This window comes from Scomber scombrus, chromosome 12 (genome assembly GCF_963691925.1).
Source record: "Scomber scombrus chromosome 12, fScoSco1.1, whole genome shotgun sequence".
Taxonomy (NCBI): domain Eukaryota; kingdom Metazoa; phylum Chordata; class Actinopteri; order Scombriformes; family Scombridae; genus Scomber; species Scomber scombrus.
The window spans coordinates 10,568,702-10,592,806 of NC_084981.1; the positions used below are offsets into that span (position 1 = coordinate 10,568,702).

Sequence of the window (24,105 nt, forward strand, 5' to 3'; positions counted from 1 at the left end):
TCTCCATTACTGGTGAGGTATTGGGTTAAGAACATGAACAATGCAAAAACATAGAAATTAAAGTGTTTTAAAGATAAAGTCTCAAGTGCCAAAGCCAAGTTACATAAAAAGGAAATACAAAAACTTCTAAATTGGTCACAGTGAACTGTGACTGTGACAACACTGTCTGGTTGGAATGCACTTTTGCCTTTGCTCCTTGTGAGTGAGAGTTTTCAAGCTGTGCTGTTCATTACCGGCTGTTCAGTCCTTGATCAGACATTTGACAAGTGATTAATCAGGCAGGTGGCCTCAGTGGAGCAACTGAAAGTTAATTTCCACACTTCTGCATGGGGAGATGAATTTGAAGCATGTGTAGGCAGGATAGCTGCACTTTCAGGGTGACCCCTGGCCCTCACATTTGCAAGGATTACATCCAATGTGACAGCTCCATGCTTGTCTTCATCATGCACCAGCACGCAGCGCACATCTGAGCGCTGACGAAGAGTTAAATCGTGGAACTGTGGACGGCAGGTCTCTATGGCGACAGAGCGTGGAGTCGGGTGAAAGACAATGTCTTCCTGCACCAGACCAAGGTGGGTATCAGTAAGTAAAAGCTGGGCCAGAGGTGCAGTGCGGCTACCGGAACCATCACACACCCCTACACTTGTGTACAGTAGCAGCTGTACCTCTCCCAGAGCGACAGGTTGTTGATCCATGTTACAATGAAGGAGGTAAACCAGATCTGCAAGACTTTTCTGAAACTGGCAGCACACCCTTAAACCAGCATCCAGCAGCAGGTCAGGTAAATAAGCCTGCCCATCTAGAGAGAGTTTCACTAAATCTCTGCAGAGAAGCGAGTGCTGTGAGACCCTACTGTCCCCAGGGCAGATGACACCAAGTATGGCCCAGCACAGCTCTTTGGTAAGCTCCTGGTTGTGGGTGTACAAACCCAAAATGCTCTCCTCCGTAGATCCCATCAAACGCAGACTGTGGCCTGCTAAGCCTATCTGCACCTCCTTCAGCTGCATCAAGGGGAGATAATGGAAAAGCACCAGAAGCCCAGAGTCAGAGGTCAGTGTATAGAGGCCCGTCTCCATCAGAATCAAGAGCGCAGGATAAGGTTCAGGTTGGCTACATTTAGCCACATTCAACCAAAAGAGAGCTACAATCTTCTGGGAGGAGAGCACTGAGGTAGAGATAACAGACTGCAAAGAGGCAACCAGGTCTGGCAACGGCAGATTTTTCAGGTTCACAAGAGCATCAGGAAATTCTATCAATGATAAACATAAGATTTGGATGTCATTTTTGTTCTGCACAGTCACCGAATTCTCCAATGCCCGACTATTGTCTGCAGGTAAATGTGTAACCTCTGGCTCGCTAGTGTGTTTCATTGAAGCTATTTTGTCTCCTTTTTTTATATTAATATTAGCCACGTCCTGCTCTTGCGGTAACTGCAGATCCCCAATACTCATATTCATCGTCCAGATATCTTCTGGGATAAGCCGCATGTCATCCGGCAATTCCTCTGCTTCGATAAAATCCTGAGTCGGGGACAGGACTGGGAGTTGTGTAGTGAGAGGACTAATGCAGCCTTGAATAATTCTAGCTGCCTCCTCAGCCTGAAGGTGTTGATTTATCTCAGTCTGGATTTGCTGTATGAGTGGTAGGTCTTTCAGCATGGAAAAAATGTGACTATCCTTGAACAGTGAGAAGACATAACTCCTTTTAACCAGGGAGACGACCTGGCTGTCTTTCACTACAGACAGGACCTTACTTTCCCTGACTAGAGAGATGACCTGACTTGACCAGCGGGCCCCAACAGGCAATTTTTTCCCCTCCTCTCTGACTTGCTGTGACACTGTGGGAGAACTCCAAAGATGGCGCCCTGCATCCTGGACAATCCAAGAAACTCTGTTGGCCAAAGAGCCCAGCCCTGAGCTTTGAACAGCAGCTCCTGCAGTCTCTGTCGCACACATGTCCGGGCTCTCCTCCCAACCTCCAGATTCATCCATCTCTCCACAGCTGAACCGGCCCTCGAAAGTATTTTCCTCAGGTGGACAACAGGCGGCTTGACTGCCGAGAGGCTTTTTGTCGAGCTGAGAATGAGTGCTGGTCTGTGGGAGGACTGATGTGGAGCAAGTTCCTCCTATGCTCTGCAGGGGGGACATGCTGCTTAATGAGCTCCCACCAGAGCCAGATCTCCCCTTGTACCAGTCAGTCACGACACCTTGGATCTTGTTAGCATTCCCCTCTGGCTTCATGCCACATCCATCAACCGGGCCCAGGACACTTGTCTGCTGGAGGCTGGCATCCCCTGACCAAACCTCCTCTACCTTATAACTTGTGACTCCAGCCCCACTCTCAGCTTTCCTCTGAGGCTGCTCAGACATGAGTTCTGGCTCTGATTTATGACACAAGTCCCTCTCCTGCTCCTGGCCATCTCTGGTGCTTACCCCACCCCGTAGTACTTCTCCATCCAACTCAAAACTAGTGTGAGGGACAGGATATTTTTCAGGAATGGCCTAGTTTATGTTGTGTATTAGATGAGAAAAGGAGAAAGGAGAAGAAATAAATGTTAAAAGTACAGTCTTTCAAGAATCCAGTTTGTTGCATGCAATTTACTACAACTTAAAAAAACTAAAAAAACAACCCCCACCTCAAAAACATCTTTATGTATTCAATTATATATGAATATCTTAAGATATGCATTGGGAAATTGGAGTGAAGAACAATAAGGTACATGTATAAACAGAAATATTTCAAAAGTGCTCTCATTGCAATGTGCTTTCACAAAATGAGTGTCATTTTCTTTGAAACCCCTGCAGGAAAGTGTAATAGGGTTTAAATATGTGCATAATAAACAAACAGAACAAGCCAAGGGAAAAAAGCATTTCATGCCTCATAAAAATCTGTATTGGGCCCGGCTGGCAAGGGGATAGGTTTTGACATTTGCTCTGTTTTGCAAAGAAAAAAGGAACTTATACTTGAGTTGCACAATGGCACTGTTATGTCTTGATAAACAGAAACTACAGAACAAAGTCACTATATTTGCATACTGTGTTTTAGCTTCTTTTTTTATTTTTATTCTATGAGCACAATAAAATGATCTACTCCTTCACCCAGAAATAACTTATAGTTTATTAAATCCTTATTTCTATTATATTTAATAAATAGTGTGATTTGCTATAACTGTACAAAGAAATATGAATACATACTGTAGTGGTAAGCTTGTCTGTTGTGGCACAGGTCGGAGAGCTGCTTGGTAGTTTGGACACAGCTGTCCCAGCAGCCAGCACATCCATCTGGCTGAAAGGGACACAGTTCAGATACAAAAACAAAATGACACATTTTAGAAACAAAAAATTGCGTCTTTATATGAGATGACGTGCGCATAATACAGCTGTGTTTATATTCTTATACATGCTGACAGCCTTTTTGTTTTTAATAGCAAATTTAATTATTTGCTGTGGGGTGACACTGGAGACTTCAAACAGTTTGCAGGCAAAAGACACCCACCCCCACCTCCCATACACACACACAAACCATCCATTAGATTTGAAAAGCAAACAGCCCAAATGGCTGGATGAGATTAGAGCCACTCTACTAACTGTGAAATTAAATAGAATTTGTGCATGTTGATTTGAGGATTTACATACAATACTCAGCACTCCAGAGGGGGAGCAGAAACCAAATATACAGCTCACAATCATTTCTGACAGTAAACAGCAGCTTTGGTGGAGCTTTGTGTGTTGCAGCAGGTTGTCACATGAGGAAAGTGAGAGTATTAATGCATGACAACACCAACAAGGGACAGTGCAGGTCCTTGTGACGATTAAAGGATTTTTGCAGATCCTGAGGATCAGAACAGCGGATGTCCTGTACTCAGTGATATTTGTCTACTCACTTGAGTGAATGGAAAAACTCTGATCTGGGATTCCCAGTGGAAGAAGCTTACCAAATTTTCTTGAAACACGTTTTTTCCCCTGTCATGCATGTCACTCATATGCAGTGTTGTTGCTGAGGAATGACTGAACAAAATTGGTACACAACAGATTTATTATCAGCCCTACAGACAGCACAGTTCACCTCCCTCCTAACTTACCCATTGCCAGAGTCTTCTACCTCTTCCCCTTTTGTCATCTCATCTGCTGTGTTTTGAAGGGGAGCCCCACTGTTTTCCTTTGAAACTCTTTTGATGTCCCGGTTGCGTCTGTTCAGACTGTCTTGGACCTGCTGCCATCCCACCTCCTGCTGGTTGAGCTTCTCTTCCATCCTCCTAGTCATCAATCATATATGCACACCCACAAAGTTTCCTTGTGAGGTATGTAGTCTACATGATATTCAAGTCCTATATACTTTTATATGCGCTATTTAACACACTCACCATTCGTCATATTTCTGTATTTTTCCAGTTAATTTAGTAGCTGTTGTATGACAAAATTGACAGCTTAAAGTAAAGCGACAAACAAAAAAGAAAAGAAAAATCAGAGCTAGATAGATTTGTAGGCAAGATCATTCTAGCTGCACTAAAGCTGGTGGCAGGAGGCATTAAGTGGCACAGTGTCTCCTAGAGAGATGGATTTAAACCAGTGTAAAAACACAATTTCAGGAGATGCAAGCTGCTAACAGCCTGTCATAGGTCAGAGAAGGCAAACAGTAAAGCGGCCACTTGGCCTTCTGGCCAGAGATGGAGGATACAGAGAGGGTTGTCAGATGAGGGACTTTCAGAGCTAAGGTGGCCATTAAAAGCTGTGAGGACCAAACACCAGCTGGTCCGTTCTATCATTGAGAGTCCAGACGTGCTGGGCTTGAAAGAACTGAATTTGGGCTTGGCTACGACATCGTGTTTTCGTTTACACAGTCCATTAAATATAGACTGAATCAAACACAGTGGGCCACCTTTTACTTGGAATGGAAGTTAAGAAGTGGCTCTTGTGGATGGTCATGAACTCATACACAATAAGAAATAAATAACTCAAAATCATCAACATAAAGCTTGAACAGACAAGCATAGCCCTTGCTTTCCTCCGCATTTTGGATGTTTCCCAACTATGCCCAGGGGTAGAACATGGATTATTTTAATGTTTGCCTAACCAAATATCCCAATTATTTATATGATAAACCTAATAAATAAATCCAACAGAAAAAATTACAACTATCAGTCTACCAAAACAGCACATTTATGGCTATATCTGAATGTCTACACTAATACATCATAACTAGTAAAACCACAACATTTCAACAACTTCTCCAAATACATCTGATAAATGCAGAGGGAATAAATTATATATAATTAAAGGTTATTGAAAGATTATGCAGATGTGTTGCATCCATGTTACTTGCAGACAGCAAGAAGATTTCTACAACTTATGCATAGTTGGGGAAAAAAAATAGCATTCATCATGACATCATTAATGCACTTGAGTATTGAATATATCTACATAATTGAACTGGAGATCTTAACAATTATAAAAAATGTGAAGCGTTCCCTGTGCTGAAGGAGCAGGTTAGACTTTTTGTTAATGCAGTTACCCTTTTCCTGCCCAGACTCTCAAGTGAGAAGCTTCGTGATCCAACAGATCTAGCTGATAATAGGCTGGTTGCTTTTGGTAGAATAAAGCACCCCCTAAAGAAACTGCAGGTCACTGCATTAATAACCTGTGTCACTCTGAGTTGCAAAGATATCCACAGCCACTGTTTGAATTCAAATGATTTGCTCTCATTTACCACTGAGGGTTTTTTCCAAGATGATTGGGCAAACTTAAAAATAATTTCTGTCCTTGCTGTGAGGGAGTTTGAGCTACGCAAACAGCAAGTGGAACAAGGATGGAATACATATCTTAGCAACAGGTGAAAAAGGTCATTTCCCTAATGCCCATCTTCAGTGCTTGAACAGATGATGATTTAGTAAGCCAGATGAGAGGGGAAAAAAACACTTGAAAAATATCCGGTGCATGCTCATTTAATATTTCATGGTGCATTGGTAGTGAAAATAGAAAGCTAGAGAGGAAATAAGGAATAATCAGAGTGTAATGTGCAACATTCTGTACACCTTTGTTCACCTGTGTGTACTGTATGTTTTCTATACTGTAAAAAACAGTTGACAATGCAGCTGCTGATCTGTAATTAATACTTATTAACACCTATGTCCCTGTCCACCAATCATTCCTACTGACTTCCATTCTAGATCTTCTGCACACTATTAACAATTTCACACACAACCCCATTTTCCTGATGTAGGATAATGAAAACTGTAGCTGTGTACTCGATTGATAGTCACCGTCCTGAAGTAATCCTCTATTTAGTATGCTCATGCATGTTCACCCTTTCATATCCAAACCAAGCAAGGTAAAATCAGCAGGTCAGGGGGAGGGTTGCAAATGTGGAACTGAACAGGGGTATGAATCACCTGAGCACAAGTGCTGCTTTTTGAGAATACTGCACTGTGAGGGAAATTACATGTCAAACAGCTCCACATGCTGTAAAACATCAAGGTTATCAGATCATAAGAGAAAAGGGGGGGGGGTCTCAAATTGCTCACTACTTCAGTATGAGCTGAATCACTAGACAGAAAATTGGATTTTGGGGGATAAATTAACATGTCTTCCAGAGTTTAGTAGGCTTTAAGTGAAAAAAATAAAAAGTGAAAATAAGAATAAGCTGTACTAACTGTTTAGTATGCATTATAATATTCACATCTATTTCTGAAGGGAACAAAACTGAAAACAGCGTTGAGACTGGCTCATATCCACCATCTTTGCCCCGGGTTGATGCAAAATGCATGCTGGGATACTCGTTTACCACAAGTTCACATAAGTCAGCTCCCACGGGATAACTGATAATATAGGCAGAGAAAGAACACTTCCAGGCATTTGGACCATGATTTCCTAAATGTGGACAGTACTCAGGCCATAACTGATGACATTTTACATATACACAAGAAAATAAGTAGAGATAAGAACAGATAAGAAAAGCCTAAGATTTTTTTTACAGTATGTTCTGGGAAAGCTGAATGTCCAGTGAACTGAAGTGAATTTGGAAATGGGACAGAGAGCAGTTTGCTACCTACTGAACTAGAGGCTGGTTTGCGATGCACGCTCAGCTTTTGAAGACAGGCCTGCTGTGATTTCCACTGGCTAAGCATGAAGCACTACAGAGTAGCTTTTTGCATGTTCCCACTTCTCTTCACAGCAATGCTGCTATAATTTATGGCTTTGATTTGGTCTACACGCCTTATGAATGCTGCTTAGTAGGCACACAGCGGAGACTGAGGTGAGATCAGTCAGGCCTGGGTCACATAGTGTAAAGGGCTATTACGCATGTCTGCATGAGCCTCACCTTGTATTTTGTAGCATCACCTTGGTCAGATTCTCTGTAGATTTGGACATGTCAGTCAAGGACAGGTTTAATGCAGACAACAAGCCACTCTGCAGACAACAGAATGAGACAGCACTGTGAAATGAAAATCTGTGAGTCTCAGAAATTAGTTTGCAATTATACAGTGGTGTAATTAGAATAGTCTATACACTATGTCATCAGTGTTAATGATACTTTTTCACAGAACACAGGAGGAGATACGATATTTACAATACACACAATTAAAATGATCATATACCCCTGAAAAGAAAGGGCCATGCATTTTGACTGGCAAGAGAACAGCTGTAATCTTCAACCAGGTTCCTTCTTGTGATTCCATGTTTTACAGTTTATCTTTAGCGCTGTTCTGCCTGAGTGCTTTCACATTTTCACTCTAAAATAAGAGGGAATGTTATACAATTTGCTGCCGCTGGAGTAGACTATTTTAAAGCCAGTCACACAAGGTATTCGAGGTGTGCTAGCACATTTTCAGACTGAGTGAATGTGGAACTCTTGAGACCATCTCGTTTGGAATCAATGTTAAAAATGAATGGCAAAGACTCCTCTTGGAACCACAGTGGGGGCTGGATGCCTGTACTTTACTTGGCTGTAATAGTGTGCAATTTTCAATAATGTAGTGAGTAGAAAGCTGTCAAAAACTAGAAGTACAGCTGTGTCTATAAAATGGTTTATGAATCCATTTTACAACATGAAATTGTTTGAAGCCCAGGAGGAAATGTTTAAGAAATGTGGGTGGGCTTATTTGAGTTGCAGGCATTACAATCGAATCACTGACTGAGTCACTTTTTTCCCTATAATAAAATTATTTCCAATTAAATGAAATTATACAGAAGGAATTTTAGTATAATAACAATAACATTGAACTGAAAAGAAAGACCAGAACCCATTTTGTGAATATCATTATGAACGAATATCATGGTAATATCATGTTTTTATAGCCTAATATCACAGTGCCTGTTTCAAGAGAGGGGCCTTTTACCTCAGCATATTCCAGTCACTTCATTAATAAAGGTTTAAAAGTAACAGGCTTGATCATCTGTCATCTAAATATACGGAGCATGTTATGGCTTGCTTCTGCTGATGCTTGGTGTTTATTGGCATGTTTCCTGCACATTTCCTACCTGCTTTCTGTCGAACACTCACCCAAATGTCATACGGGTTATTCCAACAGTAACTTTCTCTTTGCCACTGTGTCATAAAGCTATGAGTAGTGAATCATCCAGGCAAACGTATTTGTATGCACAGTGTTCCCTGTCTCAGCTACAGCATGGCATCCTGTAGCTCCTTCAGAGTGTTCACAGGCCTCTTTCTGACCTCCCTCACTAGTGCTGACAGTTTTGTGAGAACAGCTTGCTTAAAGCAGATTTACAAGTTCACCAAGATGTCTTCCATTTTCTATGACTGACCTAAGTGTACTTTTCTTGCATTCTTCCGCTAATTGGTAGCTTCCAATAAATCAAGAGTTTTTTTCTCTTGATCTTGATCTATTGATTAATAGAACACTTTTGACTTCACAATAAACTGCAGAAGACTTTCCAATCTCAAAGTTACATGTTGTCAAAGTTCGAACAATACACAAATACTAACATTATGTATTAATGCATTCATAAAGGACATTTTTCACCATTGTTTACTAAATTTAAAATTTAATTTGGTCCAGCACAAACAGTTCTGAGTTTTTATTCTTAAACCCACTCAGACTTACAAAAGCCAAACTTCTCAAGAATACTTAAATTATTTGAGAAAAAACTGGTTGCAGATTCTTTAGGTAGAAAAGGGTGAATTCACACAATGCTACTTTAAAAAGAAAACATGAAAGCCAAGCAAGAGCTCTTGCAAGATGGACAAAAAGCAGCCAATTTTGAAAGACGCTGCACCTGGCCTTCTTTTAGGGTCAGCATAGAGTTTTTTTTAGTTCAGCATTGTGGAGGGATTGTTTATGACGTGCCGGTCTGCTTTTTTTGAGCACCAATTATTCAGAACAAAGGAGTAGAGTTTCGTGCTAAACAGACAGAAACAAGCAGTGGCAGCAGCAGTTGTTGTTCTGATCAGAAAGAACCTGGTGCTGTTTGTTGTGGAGTTCAGTGTAAATCAGAGTTCAACGTAAACAGTGTTTGCTGAAGGTAGCAGGTATTACAGCTGGCAGTTATGGAAACAAACTCTTGTATGATGCTGACTTGCTTTTAAAAATTACCAGCACACAATGAAGTTGAGGTAGCATCTTTTCTCAAAGACGCTCATTCAGCTTAGTAAAAAAAAACAGCAGAATATTGTTAAAAAGGCAGTGGAACAGTATGTCTAGTGTGGTTTTGGGTACTGTCTGTACCTGTTGTTCCTCTCTGAGCTGGGCAGCTTCTGTGGGATGGTTAAATCGAAATATGGTTCCTCTCCCAAGCTGTATGATTGCACCTGAAGGGAAAACGAAGAGGTAAATCATGAGAAAAGTGGGAAATCACTCATCCACTTACAAGCTCCAACTATTTGGTTAAAATGCTTCACCATCTGCTGAGACCGACGTTACAATTTGAGACAGACCAGAACGAAGAAAATGTGATGAGTTTCAAAAGAGATGCCAGTGACAGTTACGATGCTGAAGGTAAGAAAGAAACCCTTTTGAGGTGTGGTACGGTATCCATAATGCATGAAAAGCTAAGGAGCTAAAGTTGCCAATGTTGGCCATGGGAATCTCTGTCATTGTGGCATTGCAGTTAACTGTCTCTGCACTGAACTTGGGGAAAACTTGGCAAACGGCACAAAAGTTTGCCTGCATTTGTCTCTGCTGAGGTTATGTGAATGAATCACCATGAACACAATCCCCAATGTGACTGGTAGTGACCTAGACCAGGAGGATGATTTACCAAAGAAAATGGTCCAGGAAAACTTGGGGTCTTGTAAAGCTATAGAATTGAGGTGATATTAAGGTTTATATATATCAGACTCAAGCTCAAATTGCCACAACCACAGATTTTCTTCGAGGTCTCCTCTCCACTCTCGTCTTCCTCCCTCTGCACAGCAAATACTAATCTTGCTACTACTAATGACTTCTGACGAGTGACAAAGCACCTGAGAGGGCAGCCTGTGATGGATTCCAGCTGCTGTTGGACCGAAAATTACTATCATTTGTTCAAGAAAATAGCCTCAGATGCAGCCGTTTCTGAAGGGGATATTGGATAACTTGAAATGGTTATAAAAAAGAGACTAGCATAGCCAGGCATTGCGCTGCCTGATTCTGTGTGCAGTTTTTATCTCTCGCAAGCAAAGCAGTGTGGATGAGGAGGCAGTAAGCGGCGAAAACTCTCAGACCCGGCAAGCGGGGTCTGCTCAGGGGGGCAGGAGTTTCAGCTCGGCTTGGCTCTGTCCTTTGAAAGGTTAATGCTATGGCCCACTTCAAACCTGTCGGCCCTATCAACTCCATCTGCCAATTAAATGGAGGGCCTGGGGCTTTGTCTGGAGCTTTGTCCGTGGCCTCTCGCCCTTCAAAATGTTTAGTAAGAGAAATGGCATCTGCCCTGTAGAGAGCTGTGTTCACAATCCACTCATGCCCTGAGTGTGCTGCCATAGAGGCGCTGGGGACACAAAGTGGATTTCATTTGCAGATGTGGTCTCATATCACTATTGGCTCACACTAGTGCAATAATTGTGCATCTGAGAACAAAATCCTTATTAGTACAGCATTTCTTTGCCCCCCCCCCTAACCCCAACTCATTAAAGAATAATCAGGAGCATATTGGCTTTGCAGAATGCTTACCCTGAGTCAGCTGGCAGGGTTCAGTTACCAAAGAGCCATTGACTGAACACTGTGCACCATCCTGAGGGATCAGAGTCACAGTTCCCGCACAGTTCTCAAACACACAACGATCACAGAGGAGTCCAGGCCCATGAAGCACTGCAACACAATTAAATACGAAAGCAAACAAAGAAATACTGATTATTTTCAGTCCAATGAATAACACAAACTATATTAACCATACTGTAGTGACCCTCACTCACCAAAATCCTGACTGCATGATGCTTTCTCACCCCCAATCAGGGTTCTGCCATCCTACCCAGGAGATTTAAAGGTAAATAAGATGTTTATTTGGAAATCAGACGCAATTACCGTAAGCAGTGGACCAATGGCTTGTAAAGATTTCTAAGAAAATGCAGATTTATGTGGATTATACTACGTTTGAGTGCTCTATTCACTTTCAAATAATAGAGGATGATGCCAGTGCTCAGCAGGTCTTCATCAATGCCTATCAGATGAGGTAACTGGCAGTCAAGGACTACTCCACTCCCCTCCTTCCTCAGAGCCACCGTCTCCTCCTACAAGACAAGAGAATATTCTGTGAGGTGGGAAAAAACCTATTTCAATAGCCTGTAGCTGGAATGGCATACAATAGAAAATAAAAATGCTGACAGACATTTAATGGCAACCAGCAGAAAACTGAATTCTTTATGACTGCTCTTCCTTGCCTGAAGGCCAAGCAGAATAGCGGCGTTCCAACCATGTGTCGCCATGAAGCAGTAGAGTGGCTAACGGCAAGAGAGACACCATAAATCATTCAGATTATCATAGTGAGAGTCAAACTGTACATTGTGCTCACTGAGCGAAACAGACGCACTGCCACCGCCCACGCACACAAACACACAGGTGGGTTGTGTAACATGCATCATTGCCTTTATTGATACATTGCTATCAGCACTGTATGTTGCTATTAAAACACTCCCAAGCTTGTAAAGTATAACAACTTTAGATACCAGAAACAAACTTCAACTAGTTCCATGTCATTTACAATGTGTCTGAAGGGAGTACTGTATGAAAGGTCAAACAAGTGAATTCTTCTTCCTTTTAGCTTCACATGAGGTGGAAAGTTGCCATGCTGAAGCTTAAGCATAAAGCAACACCTTCTTTTCCCATCAATAGTGCATTACTTCTTGAGCAAAGTGAATAACTGGCGTAAAATGAATAATTTTAAGATTATTTCATATGTACATTTTACATTTTCTCCCCATATGACATGTTCCGTGTTTGTATAAATGTCATTTCTTGGAATGCAAATGAAAAGAAAAAAACTTAAATGTCCATATTTCGCACATAAAGCCACATTAGTTACATCACAATTCAAATGTCAAATAGAAATTAATGTCCATTTAAAAAAAAAAAATCCATTCAGCTTGTCCAGAAATCCCTGTTAAATATGTATTTAATGGTGGTACAGCACCTCTCTACAGAAACGTGAGTAGTAGAGAAATTGATTTAATCCTTGAAAGCCATTTCTAAAGCATACGACAGCTACACTTAAACCTCTGATCTGTTCCATACACCGCTTCACTGCCTCCAACAATTGTTGCTGAGGAAATGTAAAAGCATGAGTCACACACCTTACAGCATATGTGTCTGTCAAGAGGTGATATTCATTTAACTTGAAATGTCATTTAGTATTATTTAATTTCTAACTTACAAAAGGAGTAAAGAAAAGACTAGACAGGCTGCAGACAGAATGAGTGTGTTGAGCAGTTAATTTGGCCATTATTTAAAAAGAAATTAAACATTTAGCCTTGGATGACCTGCTAGGTTCAAAAGACACACTGAATTAAGCTATGAAGAGAAACTTAACTCTCTGGGCAAGTGTTTAAGGCCAATAACCTTTTCCTCCCAGGGAAATGACTGTGGTTCAATAACCAAGAGTCTACCAAAGTATGAGTGGCCCTATCAGAAGTCTTCTTCTGTTAAGCTGGTGGACTAATGCCTCACATTGCCATGGATTATCATAAGTACCTCCCCAAGAGGCAGAGCAGAAAATCTCACATATGAAGGAATCAGAGGCAACACTCTGCATAAACTAGTTCCCCTCTCTTTCAACCTCTTCCTACTCTTTCGTATAGATTGGACCGTGAAGAGAGAGACGTGTCCACCACCACCTCACTCATCGGCAGTTGTGAGATGGGAGAAAATCCTTTTTTCTAATGAAGAAGGAGAGGCATCGACCCCAGCCCCTGTACTTAATTAAAAGGGATTCTTTACAGACTTCATTAGAGGTGAGGACCAGCCTGGCAGTTTAATGCACTGTGTCACTTTCCTCAGACATCAGGAGCAGATGAGATACTCTGTTTTCTCCTCACATCCGCACACATACCAGAAAAGTTGCTCCCACCACACTCAGTCAGTCAGTTAGTCTGAGTGCTGTGAGGACAAAAAAAAGGGAAAAAAAGACAGTCTTTCAGACCAAGGCAGCTGGTGAACATACTGTAATTAACTGTGGCCTAGACCAGCAGCCAGGCTCGGGCAGCATTTAGGCTTCCATTAAAATCCATCATCTGTGGTTGGGCTGAATTTTTAATGGATTTTTCTCAGTGCTTTGACAGTTCAGGTTCCCGACTTGGTTAATATGCATTTCAAAACACTGCCATACCAGGCCAGCCAATCAGTCCTTCCCAACTGCCTATCAGCCTCATATCAAGTGGACAAACTTTCCAACATAACAGACAAGCAGCTACTAAATTATGAACAAGACAAAAATTTGCTCTGTTGCAATGTAAGGTTAATTTCCTTGAAATTAGTTGCATTTATGTCCCTGTTCTTTACGAAGTTACAATGAGTGGCACATAAAAGGAAAGGCAATTACATGGACATTTTTCACAATGGCATGAAGCCCTTTGTTTGCAATGATTGGTTATATTCCAGTATGTTAACACACAGAGAAGAACATGCATCTTGTTAGCACTTACTGATTCTTAACCCTCCCTTGATGTTATTTGTGTGTGTGCCACATGCAAAGGCAGAATCTCAACCAAAAACTTCTTGTTCTGGTTGTAATATTAATATGTTGTATAATAAGACTGATTTACACTCCAGCTGTTATGTTGCCATGCATGTACTTGTACTTAAATCAAAAGGGTGAGTCATCCTGATAAAAGCTTTTATGAACCCCCATCAGTCTAAAAATTGCTACATGTCGCATTGCTATTCAGGTCAGTTAATGTGTCCATTTTGCACACTGCTATGTGAAGTATAGTTGATTTTAGCAGTAAGATTTTAGTTATTGTAGACAGGGATGACACCTATAAATCATGGATTTGTCATGTGTTTCAAACTGCGTAATGGATTTTTGCTAAATTAAAAGAAGCAACCCATTTTGGACCTAGGCTTTAAAGGAATGGAAAAAGTAAAAAAAAACAAAAAAAAAACTGACTGATAAGAATGTGTAAAGGTCATGAAAAGCTTTAATGACAAAATATGATGTATAACTGCTGACAGTATGAAGTAAATTGACGTTAAACAGAGCAAGGCTCAGAGCATTTGAGGCTTAAGTTATGTCTTTGCTGATTGTTGCATGTTTGGAAATACAAAGACTACCAGGATCAAAAGAAACATTGTGGTTCATTTTATCTCCCTGAAATGGAGGTTCCTCCCACCACACTGCGTTACAAGGGGACCTGAAAGGGTGGCTGTGGGAGCAGAATGCAACTCAACTCGTGCAGTGAAAGAACTTGCAAATGTGTGTGCATATGCGTGCATGTGTGTATGTATACCCCTGCAGTAGACAACATTTCACTTTACCCTCTTCCTGCCTTTTTTGTTCTCTCAATCTGTTGCCGTCTCTGTCTGGTAAGAGGCTTCTCTGGAATCCATCTTATATTAATTACTTTCTCATTCCCACATGCCCTGTAACCAATCTGGGAAGCTGACGATGAATAACTTTGCATTCTAAATCTGCTTTGAATACAGAATTCAAAATTCTGTTTACATCGCTCTTGGTCAACTCGTCTCCTAACTCTAAGCAAATTAACCAAAAAAGTATTATCTATATATATATATATATATATATATATACACATAAAAATTGAAGACTTTGAGAAAACTGCTCTTAATTTATAAAGTGAAGCTATACAGCACCTTAAACTTTAACCTGGAGGCTGGAATATATTAGTATATCCGTTCTATTTAAACAACACAAGTTGAAGGCATTTGTTTAAAAAAAATGAATAAATCTTTCACTAAATGTGATTAAGCTTTTGTTTGTCGAGCACACATACAGAATATTGAAATGGCCGACTTCAAACAGGGCTTGGGTGTGCTTCTCTTTTCTAAGCTCTGTGCAGCAATCCATGCAGGAATCCCACTTATCATTTTTCACCCGGGCAGAATGCAAATGCACAGGAAGACAAATGTCAAATCCATAAAGTCATTCATCAAACACTTAGGGTTTCAGCAACACCAGTGTGCCTGCTGGTCACCAGTACAGTGGCCTTTTCGCCCAGGTGTCACATTGTATCATGCAGCATAACAGGTGTGTACATGGATTGCCACAGTCCGACAGTAAATAAGCCTTATTTTTCAGCTCTGCCAGTAAACAGATGATTTTGCCTCCGAGCATTAAAGTCACCACTGCTTCAAGATGCAAACAGATTTACAACACTAACTTTAATTAATATGCCGGACAGTCGGAGACGAAAGTGCCATATGTCAATAATCAAGACCTCTTAATTAGGAGCAGTGACAGCTGCTAATGAGTTCCAATACACTGCCATGAATAAAGGGCTGTCAAGCCACTAAATGTCACCTGCTAACCACCATGCAGGGTAGAATGTTAATTACTCAACATACACACATGTAGCTGACAGTAACGTGTGGGGTCTTCAGCATTCTTACGTTGCTTACTTAAAATGTAAAGAGTCACAAAACGCTGTCAGATTGTAGGAAATGTACTCTGGTACAGGATCACTATTGTTATCTACAAGTCAAGAATACACAAATGTATTCCGAGACATTTTATTTTTAAATAATCAGCACAGCCAGATCAACACAACAATTTAAACACATGCAAAAGCTCTGTAGAATATATTTCTAGTGTGGATGATAGAGACGAGTAGTCACCCCATAATTCTCATGACTAGCATGCTTCACAGTTCAATGCATAATGTAACAGGCTACTTGGCTGAATACGGCGAGTCCCAAACAGATGACATTTGGTGTTATTTGGGAGGTTGGGCACAAATTCAACAGAGGAAAAGTGTTAAGTGTAAACACTTTTTTCTACTTTTTTTTTTTTGCAGTGGCTTGGGGCTCTTCAAAGATGCTGCCACTTGGAGGAAGCATGTCTGTTGTTTCTCTCAAGACTCCCGAACACTGTCACACACTCATTACAAGAACTCAGCTTTTGGGTGCTAGTTGAATCTAAATAGATGGAAAATTAAATTTAAATGCCAGGTTGACTCTAGTTTCATTACCCTTTGCTTTCCAATAAGTGGCTCAGGCTGTTCATAAGACTTGCAGTGACACCAGCTGGTAGGATGTCTTTACTGCAAGCAGCAACGTCTGTCAAAACTGCTTCTGGAGGCTCCCTGGGCAAAGATTGTCAGTGTTAAAATGAAAAAAGGTAAACTATTACACTATGTATCCGGTGGCCTCATCTTATATATCCTTCTTTATCAAGCTTAAAATGGTGTAGTTTTTACACATTTAAATGAATATAATTTTGGAATTTTAAATGAGATACAAAAATGGGGGCATAGAAAGCAAGGTAGGGAACAAAATAGAAAATACATATAAACAACTATAAGAGCACCTAACAAACTATTGACTGTCTAGAAACAACCAAGCTCAAAAAAATATAACTTTGGACACCGGGTGCCTTAGTTCTTTCTGAAATAACTTCATCCCAACTTTGCAGAACTGAAAAAAAAAAAAAAACGTTCAGATGGCAAAATATTTTGTTTTACTGCAAGCCTTTTGATATTTATATGATATTATTGATTAGACAAAAAACAAAAAAACAAGGATTACTGGAGCTGTTCATCAGCCAATTCTCTCCCATTAGTCTTGTCATCTTCTAGCTCACTTCCAAAAATCAAACATTCCAGGTTTTTCTTAGTCAAACTAAGAATTTTATATTAGCTCTGGGATATTTACACAAAGCCTCACCTGGCCTCTGTGAAAATACACTCTTCTTACAACAGACTGATGCTGACTAAGTGGTGATTCAAGTCATGTGTTGAGTTTAGTCATAAAAGTACTACATTTAAAAATCATTAATACATTTCTGTACCTGGAGAATACTCTGAGACTCCCCCCATTTGCTTGTCCACTCCTTGGTCAGTGTGCGTACCTGGGGGACATTGCAGGAATAGCATGTGTATTACTTAGAGGAGTACATCAAAACCCCTCTGTTCTCATTGTGGCAGATGACTCACCTTTGCTTCATTCTGATGCAGCTCCTCCTTTACGTTCACAGAGGAAGACAGCTCCCTGCGGGTAACCTGGAGTAGTAGTCAGAAGACAGCCAAACCTACTATATAACCTTTGAATAAAATCTGTCAACATAACACACTTTAGTATTCTGGATGGCCTTTTATGCTAAATTGAGCATAGACATGGACCTGATTGGCTTCTTCTAGTAGCCTTCTGAGCCTGGTGATCTCTTCCTGCAGCTCTCGGATCACCTTCACGCTGCCGTCTTCGTTCACCGTGGGAGAGTTGACTATGTTTTTAGCGCGGCTGGCATAGCGCAATGTGCTCAGGGTCTCCCCATAGTTCACATCAGCAGGAGAAACGGCTGCCATGAGAGATCAGAAATGCACATAGGTTCATGAGATAAAACATGAAAAACAAAAAGGATTATGTGGTTCGCATATTTATTTTTGAATACAACATCAAGAGCAGATAAGAAAGAAAAGGAGCTACAAAAACTTTCTGGAAATTGCCTGTATTGTTTTGGTGTCAAGAGTTCAGATTAGGGTGCATACTTGCTATCATAGCAGTTTTTGAGTTTCCGCCCAGGCTATCTTTAAGTAGCCAAGTCAGAACAGAGTTTCGGTAAGGAATGAAGATCTGCCTCTTCTTTTTTGTTGTTTGTTCTCCCACACTGAGGTCAGCTGGAAGGTCACACAGAAAAAACACTGACTCAGAGACATGAGAGTTTCAGTAAGATATGCAGTGTTTCATCATCTAAAAGATCTCCAGAGATCTTTTTTGAGCACAAGAAAGGGTCACTGCCAAATATCAATCCTAAAAAAAGGGTTACTACTTTGACCTTGTGTTTGCCAATACCTTCAATGCAATAAATAGCTAGTTTAATTTCTGCCACAATCAGAGCAGAAGTTCAAATAGCAAAATCTATAATATAAAAATGAACCCCAAATCCTACATTGTTTGATTTTTAATAAGTGGAGTGATTACAGCAAACAAAATTACTGTCCCTGCATAGAATGTCTGTGTTATTCCTCATCTATTCCTCGTTTCGAGCCAGTCAGCTCAATAATAGATAGAGATGTTGTGTCATGGTGTGTCAGTCATGCTGTTAGCAGCCATTTACCCAAAGCTGAGATAACACTGCCCAGGATGACCAAGGATTTGTTGATATTGGCACCTTCCTTCAGCCTAGTGCCTGTGGTGTGTGTGGCATCAGCTCTCTCGCTGCCTGCCAGGTCTACCAGGTGGATCTTACTCAGCGTCTCACATGGCATCTCTGCATCAAACCATGCCTGTGGCATGAAAAAAACATAACTGAGCAATTCTTGTTTAGTTCAAAAGAGGCAACGTCACAGAGGAGTACTTAGGCATATGGGCGGTATCATGACAAAAGTGCTCCTTAAGATGGAAAACTTCTTTGAAGATGAAAAAACATGTTCAAAAATGTTCAGAACACAAAAACAGATAAATGGGGCTAATTACAGCTCTTGAGGAAAGGCCTTTACTGACATCCAAAGAGATTTTATGGAAACTTTAAACTGTTTAACCTAATGAGACATGGCAGCCAAGATACTAAACACTGCAGTTAACCCGAGTGAAGTTGATGGTGAAGATGGCGTGAGAGCGGCTGCTGAAGTCATTCATCCCTGTGCTGGCCGTGGTGCGGTTGGAATTCCCAAGAATGATATGCTCCTCAATGTCACTATGATTGTGCACCAAGTGCTTGGACAGATCTAAAAACAACAGTTGTAGTTTTCTGTATAAAATGTTTTGCATTTCAAGTCAAGTCAGCTGAGATGGACATGATATGCAGAATAATATACTTACTCTCTACATAAGGCCCATCCCTGGGGTGCTCTCTCACTCTCAAGCCTCCACAATCTGTGGGTGTCTTCTTAAGGAGATCTTGCACACGTTCATTGTAGATCTCCAAAAAGCTGGTGCCAAGACACAAAACATAAATGCAAAATTTAATCACAGATTGCATACAAGGCCACAAAGATACAAATTAACAAAGGATTTCAGTGTTATGTGAAGACACAGCACCAAATGAGAACAAAACAAGTCACTATTCACACTCTACCATGAATGGAAATACACAGTAGGTTTAAAGCCAAATTCTTGTGCATGCATTGTTCTGTCTGCATTAACAGTGAATAAACAAATATGCCGGTATGCAAAGTAGGTTTTAGCAGAACACTTCAATCACTACTGTGGTGGGTGTTTGCAAGAAGCAAAAGGACTAAACTGAGTGGCTGATTCAAAAACAATACAAGGCATGGAGCAATTAGGCTTTACGAGAGCGTGACAATAATGAAATGGCAGAGACCATATCCTGTGGTTATAGCCATGCAGGTTGTTTTCTGGCACAGTGTTGACCTCAAATATGTCACAATATTAGATAAATGACTACAGGCGTAGCTGCCATTATTATAAGAAAACAAGGATGGTTACATATGAGCCCAACTAACACCATCTCTTTACAGTATATAAAATGTAGTTTAACATTTGTTTTACACTGTAGGGCTGGGATGCTTTCAAGGCAGCTGCCTACACAAGAAACACAACAAAGACAAAAAAACAGTCAGAGGTTTTAGGGGGCAAGTGTGAGGTGACCAAAACCAAAAGGTTAAATATTTTATCAAAGGTCCCATGGTTTCGATCAACATAGCGGACACATTTTTGATAGAGGTATTGGGTTCAAGTTTTTTGGGTGGTAACTGCTAAAGGTGTGTACTGGTTTTGTCATGCTTCGTCATTTGTCAGACATTCACTTCTGACGGGATGTCTACACTGTCAGATCAAGGAAGCAGGAAGTAGGGAAGGGTACACTTGTTTTTTTACTTCTGTACACTCCTTTTGGATGGCCACAATGCCTTTGAGTGTTGCCCATCAGGGACTTATGTGCAAAGTGTGAATCCCTTCTTGAATTTGAGGCTTTGTTAACTATAGCATTGTGGATATGAGGGATAAACTGAGGCCTTAATGCAATACTGAAGTGTCAATGCTGGTGATGCACCATCTCTTTATGACAACTCAAGTTACATTGCCCCTTTATATGTGTCACATTAAAATAAAAATGTTTGGTCTCTAATCCCAAGAAACAAACCTGTTTGCACATGACTGCACATGGGTTCTTTGGGGCAGCCAATTTATACCTGAAAGTCCTGCTTTGCATGAACACATGCAGACAAACAATAGAGGCACTGAGAAAAAGGCTTGCAGTAGCACGCTCTTAATCCTTACATTAACGTGTTAGTTTAGTCTTTTTTTACTATAGTATTGTGTTTGTGTGTGTGTGTGTCTTTAGAATTTAATCTGCAAATAACTCAAAAATCCTGATACACAGTCCCCACAACATGTATCACATCACATGATTCAGTACTTTTGCTGAAACACCAATTTTTCTTAACAATTCGATACCGATGAGCAAAACATATGACAACCTGCTACTAATTAAACTTTCATGACTAAAAAATGTTCAGGATTCAAACAGTCCTCAATTATCACTTTAAGATAAAAAATGAAACTTTTAAAAAAGGAGTAACCCTGTATTTATGATAACCACTTACCTAACCTCTGTACGGAAAGACAGGGCATCAGACTTGCTTCTCTGAGAAATTTCTGAGAATAAGCATTCGCAGATCCGTGGGATTAAACCTTTATCTTCCTGACATATTAAAAGAGAGAAAATGTCAAATTTGTCACACACTTATCACAAAGTTCTTGTATTACTCAATTTCATTTTGCTCCTGTTACAGTATGTCTTCTGGGTCTTCTTGGGTGTGTATGCTTTGCTGTGACTATAACTCAGCACATGTAAAGGACTGCTGAACAACACAGCAACAACTCATCTGATAGAGTTATTGAAGCATAAAAGCAATTCCACTCTGAGCTCCATGCCCTTGTTTTAATTACAAAGTAACATATAGTAAGCATTAAGAGCCATATATAATTATCTAGAATGTTGACAGCAGCTCTACTGATGACCTTGCACGCATCTCCAGGTAGACAAGCAGAAAACCTCAGTAGTGATGTGAAATTTCCAGTGCTGTGCAAGGTGAGGAGAGGGAAGCTGCCGCCTGCTGCCCTCATCACATTTTCTGATTAGTGGGGAGAAACATGGAGATAAATGGAAAGAAGGGGAGGGACGTCTGTTGAGGCTGCCATCAGTCAGGTTCTAATGTGGTGAGGAGGCAGTGCTATGTTCACACTAGGTTAGCGCTACAGGGATTTTTGCAATGTAAGCTTGCAGTGGTAAGAATATGTGACATTGGGGATGTCCCTGGTGATTGAAGGGCTGATTATAGAGCATGTTTGGCATGCAAGATGGAAATATTCAATTTCATCTAAGATTGTTTATATGATGGCTAACTTTTAAGATAAATTTAAAATGCATTTAAACCTTAGGAAAAGTGGTGGATAAGCTGAAAGAAAGCCTTACTTTATGACCCATCATCGTGTAAGATTTTCCTGAGCCTGTTTGGCCATAGGCAAACACACAGGCATTGAAACCCTCAAAAGCAGCTTTCAGGACATAAGACCCCAAGTCATGGAAAATCTGAAGTACAACAGATAAAGTCAGTTAATATAGGAGGTAAAAAAAAGTAATCAATGATAAGCAAAACCATGAACCAAGTTATTATTGTACACAATACAAAAGTGATGCAAAAGGTGTGAACAGAGGAACTGAGATACCCTCTCCTGGGATGCAAATGTGGGGCATTCTTTGTCAGTTGAATCATAAGAAAAGTCGTAAGAAAAGGTCTTCCCTCTGTCCTTCAGCTCATCTCCTCGAACAGCCGAAGGCTAGAATAACAAAAGAGCAGCCCACTCTTAATGAAAACGTCATTTACTTCAGTATGGTGCATCTCATTTTGGTTAAAAATACCTTATGAATAAATAAACTGTTCCCTTTTATGTAGGTTACGGTCTTAGATGATAATTGCTTTTCTCTGTGGAAAAGTAAAGAAATACCCATTGAATTTAACATCTTGGAAACAACACATTTTTAAAAACAAAACCCAATTGTTACAATTCCTGTACCTTTTGTTCAATGGACGGACTCGGACTGCTACACGAACTGAAGCCATTGTTAGATCAAAATCAAACAGAGCACACCTAACAGCCTGTTTTCTCCAGCAGCTTTCCCAACCTGTTGGTTTCAAACGAAGGCTGTCCTCCTACAGCGTATTTCACACCCAATTATCTCACCTGTGACCTGTTCTCACTTTCTCACCACATTACACAAATTCGCCACTGGGGTTCAAAGAATTAATCTCTATGACAAAAAAGCTTTCCCTGACATATTGTTCAGAAATCATTGACAAAAATCTTTAAAACATCTCTGTAAATAGATACCCTGTTGCTATAATGTTCTGAACAAAAGGTTTAATTTTGATGCTGTTTCTTGTAGTCAGTGCAGATGAAACTCTTCACCTTTTTTTCTCATGTCTTATCCTGGATGATAGCCTAAAGACTTGATTAAAGTAGGAGATATCTGTGTCTTTTAAATCATTGTTTTTCCTTTCTACAATAATGAAGTACACATAGAAGTTGCTGGTTTCATCAATTTAATAATAACTAAGTAAATATATCAACCTGCAAATGGACTCAACTAGACTTTACACACTTTACTTTATCATTATATTATCCTATTTTCTGAATTAATTGTATTATATTAAAGTTGATGTTTTTAGTTTTTCTTCATTTTAAACATTGACCAAAAAAAAGGCAATCACTGACTTGTGTTTTTAAAAACAACTTGACAAACAGATGTTGGAGAAATATCATACCCATATTTTCTGGGACTGGCCCAAAATACTGACATTTTGGAAAGATATAAAGGAAGAAATCTTAAGACCTGACATCCCCATGGATCCACTACTATTCTTATTGGACAAAGCACCTGAACACTGTTTTACCATTGATCAGCGCAATCTAATGCATATATTGTTGATGACAGCAAGAAAATGATTACTATTAATTGGATGAAGTCTAACCCCACTGCAAAAGTGCATTGTTTTATTTGTATGTACCTTACATATGTGTGGAACGAAGCCTAATCTCAAGGTGATCTTGTATTGTTCTGTATACAGTTCAAATTGCCTAATATTTATGAATGGTCATTTTTCTTAAACAAAAAACAATTACAATCACCTCATCTACAAAGTGATCTTATTTTAGACAAAAACAGGGATTTGTAATTTTTTACAGCCTTTGGATAATAGGAAATTTGAATTAAATCAATGTACTGTTTAACCTTTAGAAGTTTGGCTTTTTACCTGTAAATTTGCTTTTGTGAATATGAAATTTAGCGATTAAAATGAAAAGATTTGTAATAAATGGCTGGTAATTAAATTTGGTTATCGGTATTAGTGCATGTTTCCTAAATAATATGAAATGTTCACCAATATAAGGCTATTAAAACCCACTACTTATTTTGAATGCCTGAGTCGACGTGCTGCATTCAATACACCCGGGAAAACCAATGACTCAGCATTAATCGCCAAACTAATGACTTTTACTTTCATGCTAAAACAGATTTTAGGCTGTCAAACGACGATTTAATAGCC

The 24,105-nt window shown here is 40.0% G+C and overlaps 1 protein-coding gene across 1 annotated transcript; it reads right to left on the bottom strand.

Annotated features, from left to right (window-relative positions):
• Nucleotides 1–251: 251 nt before the first annotated feature.
• On the bottom strand, nucleotides 252–22,623 carry kif16bb (kinesin family member 16Bb). The gene is given in 20 exon segments (XM_062431001.1): nucleotides 252–2,501; nucleotides 3,195–3,285; nucleotides 4,082–4,255; nucleotides 7,318–7,406; nucleotides 9,683–9,765; nucleotides 11,105–11,242; nucleotides 11,347–11,398; nucleotides 11,542–11,661; nucleotides 17,388–17,447; nucleotides 17,533–17,598; nucleotides 17,719–17,894; nucleotides 18,085–18,213; nucleotides 18,654–18,822; nucleotides 19,121–19,263; nucleotides 19,358–19,467; nucleotides 21,103–21,200; nucleotides 21,975–22,091; nucleotides 22,229–22,365; nucleotides 22,439–22,485; nucleotides 22,577–22,623. Coding segments are annotated over 20 exon segments (4,296 nt in total).
• Between the last annotated feature and the right edge of the window lie 1,482 nt (nucleotides 22,624–24,105).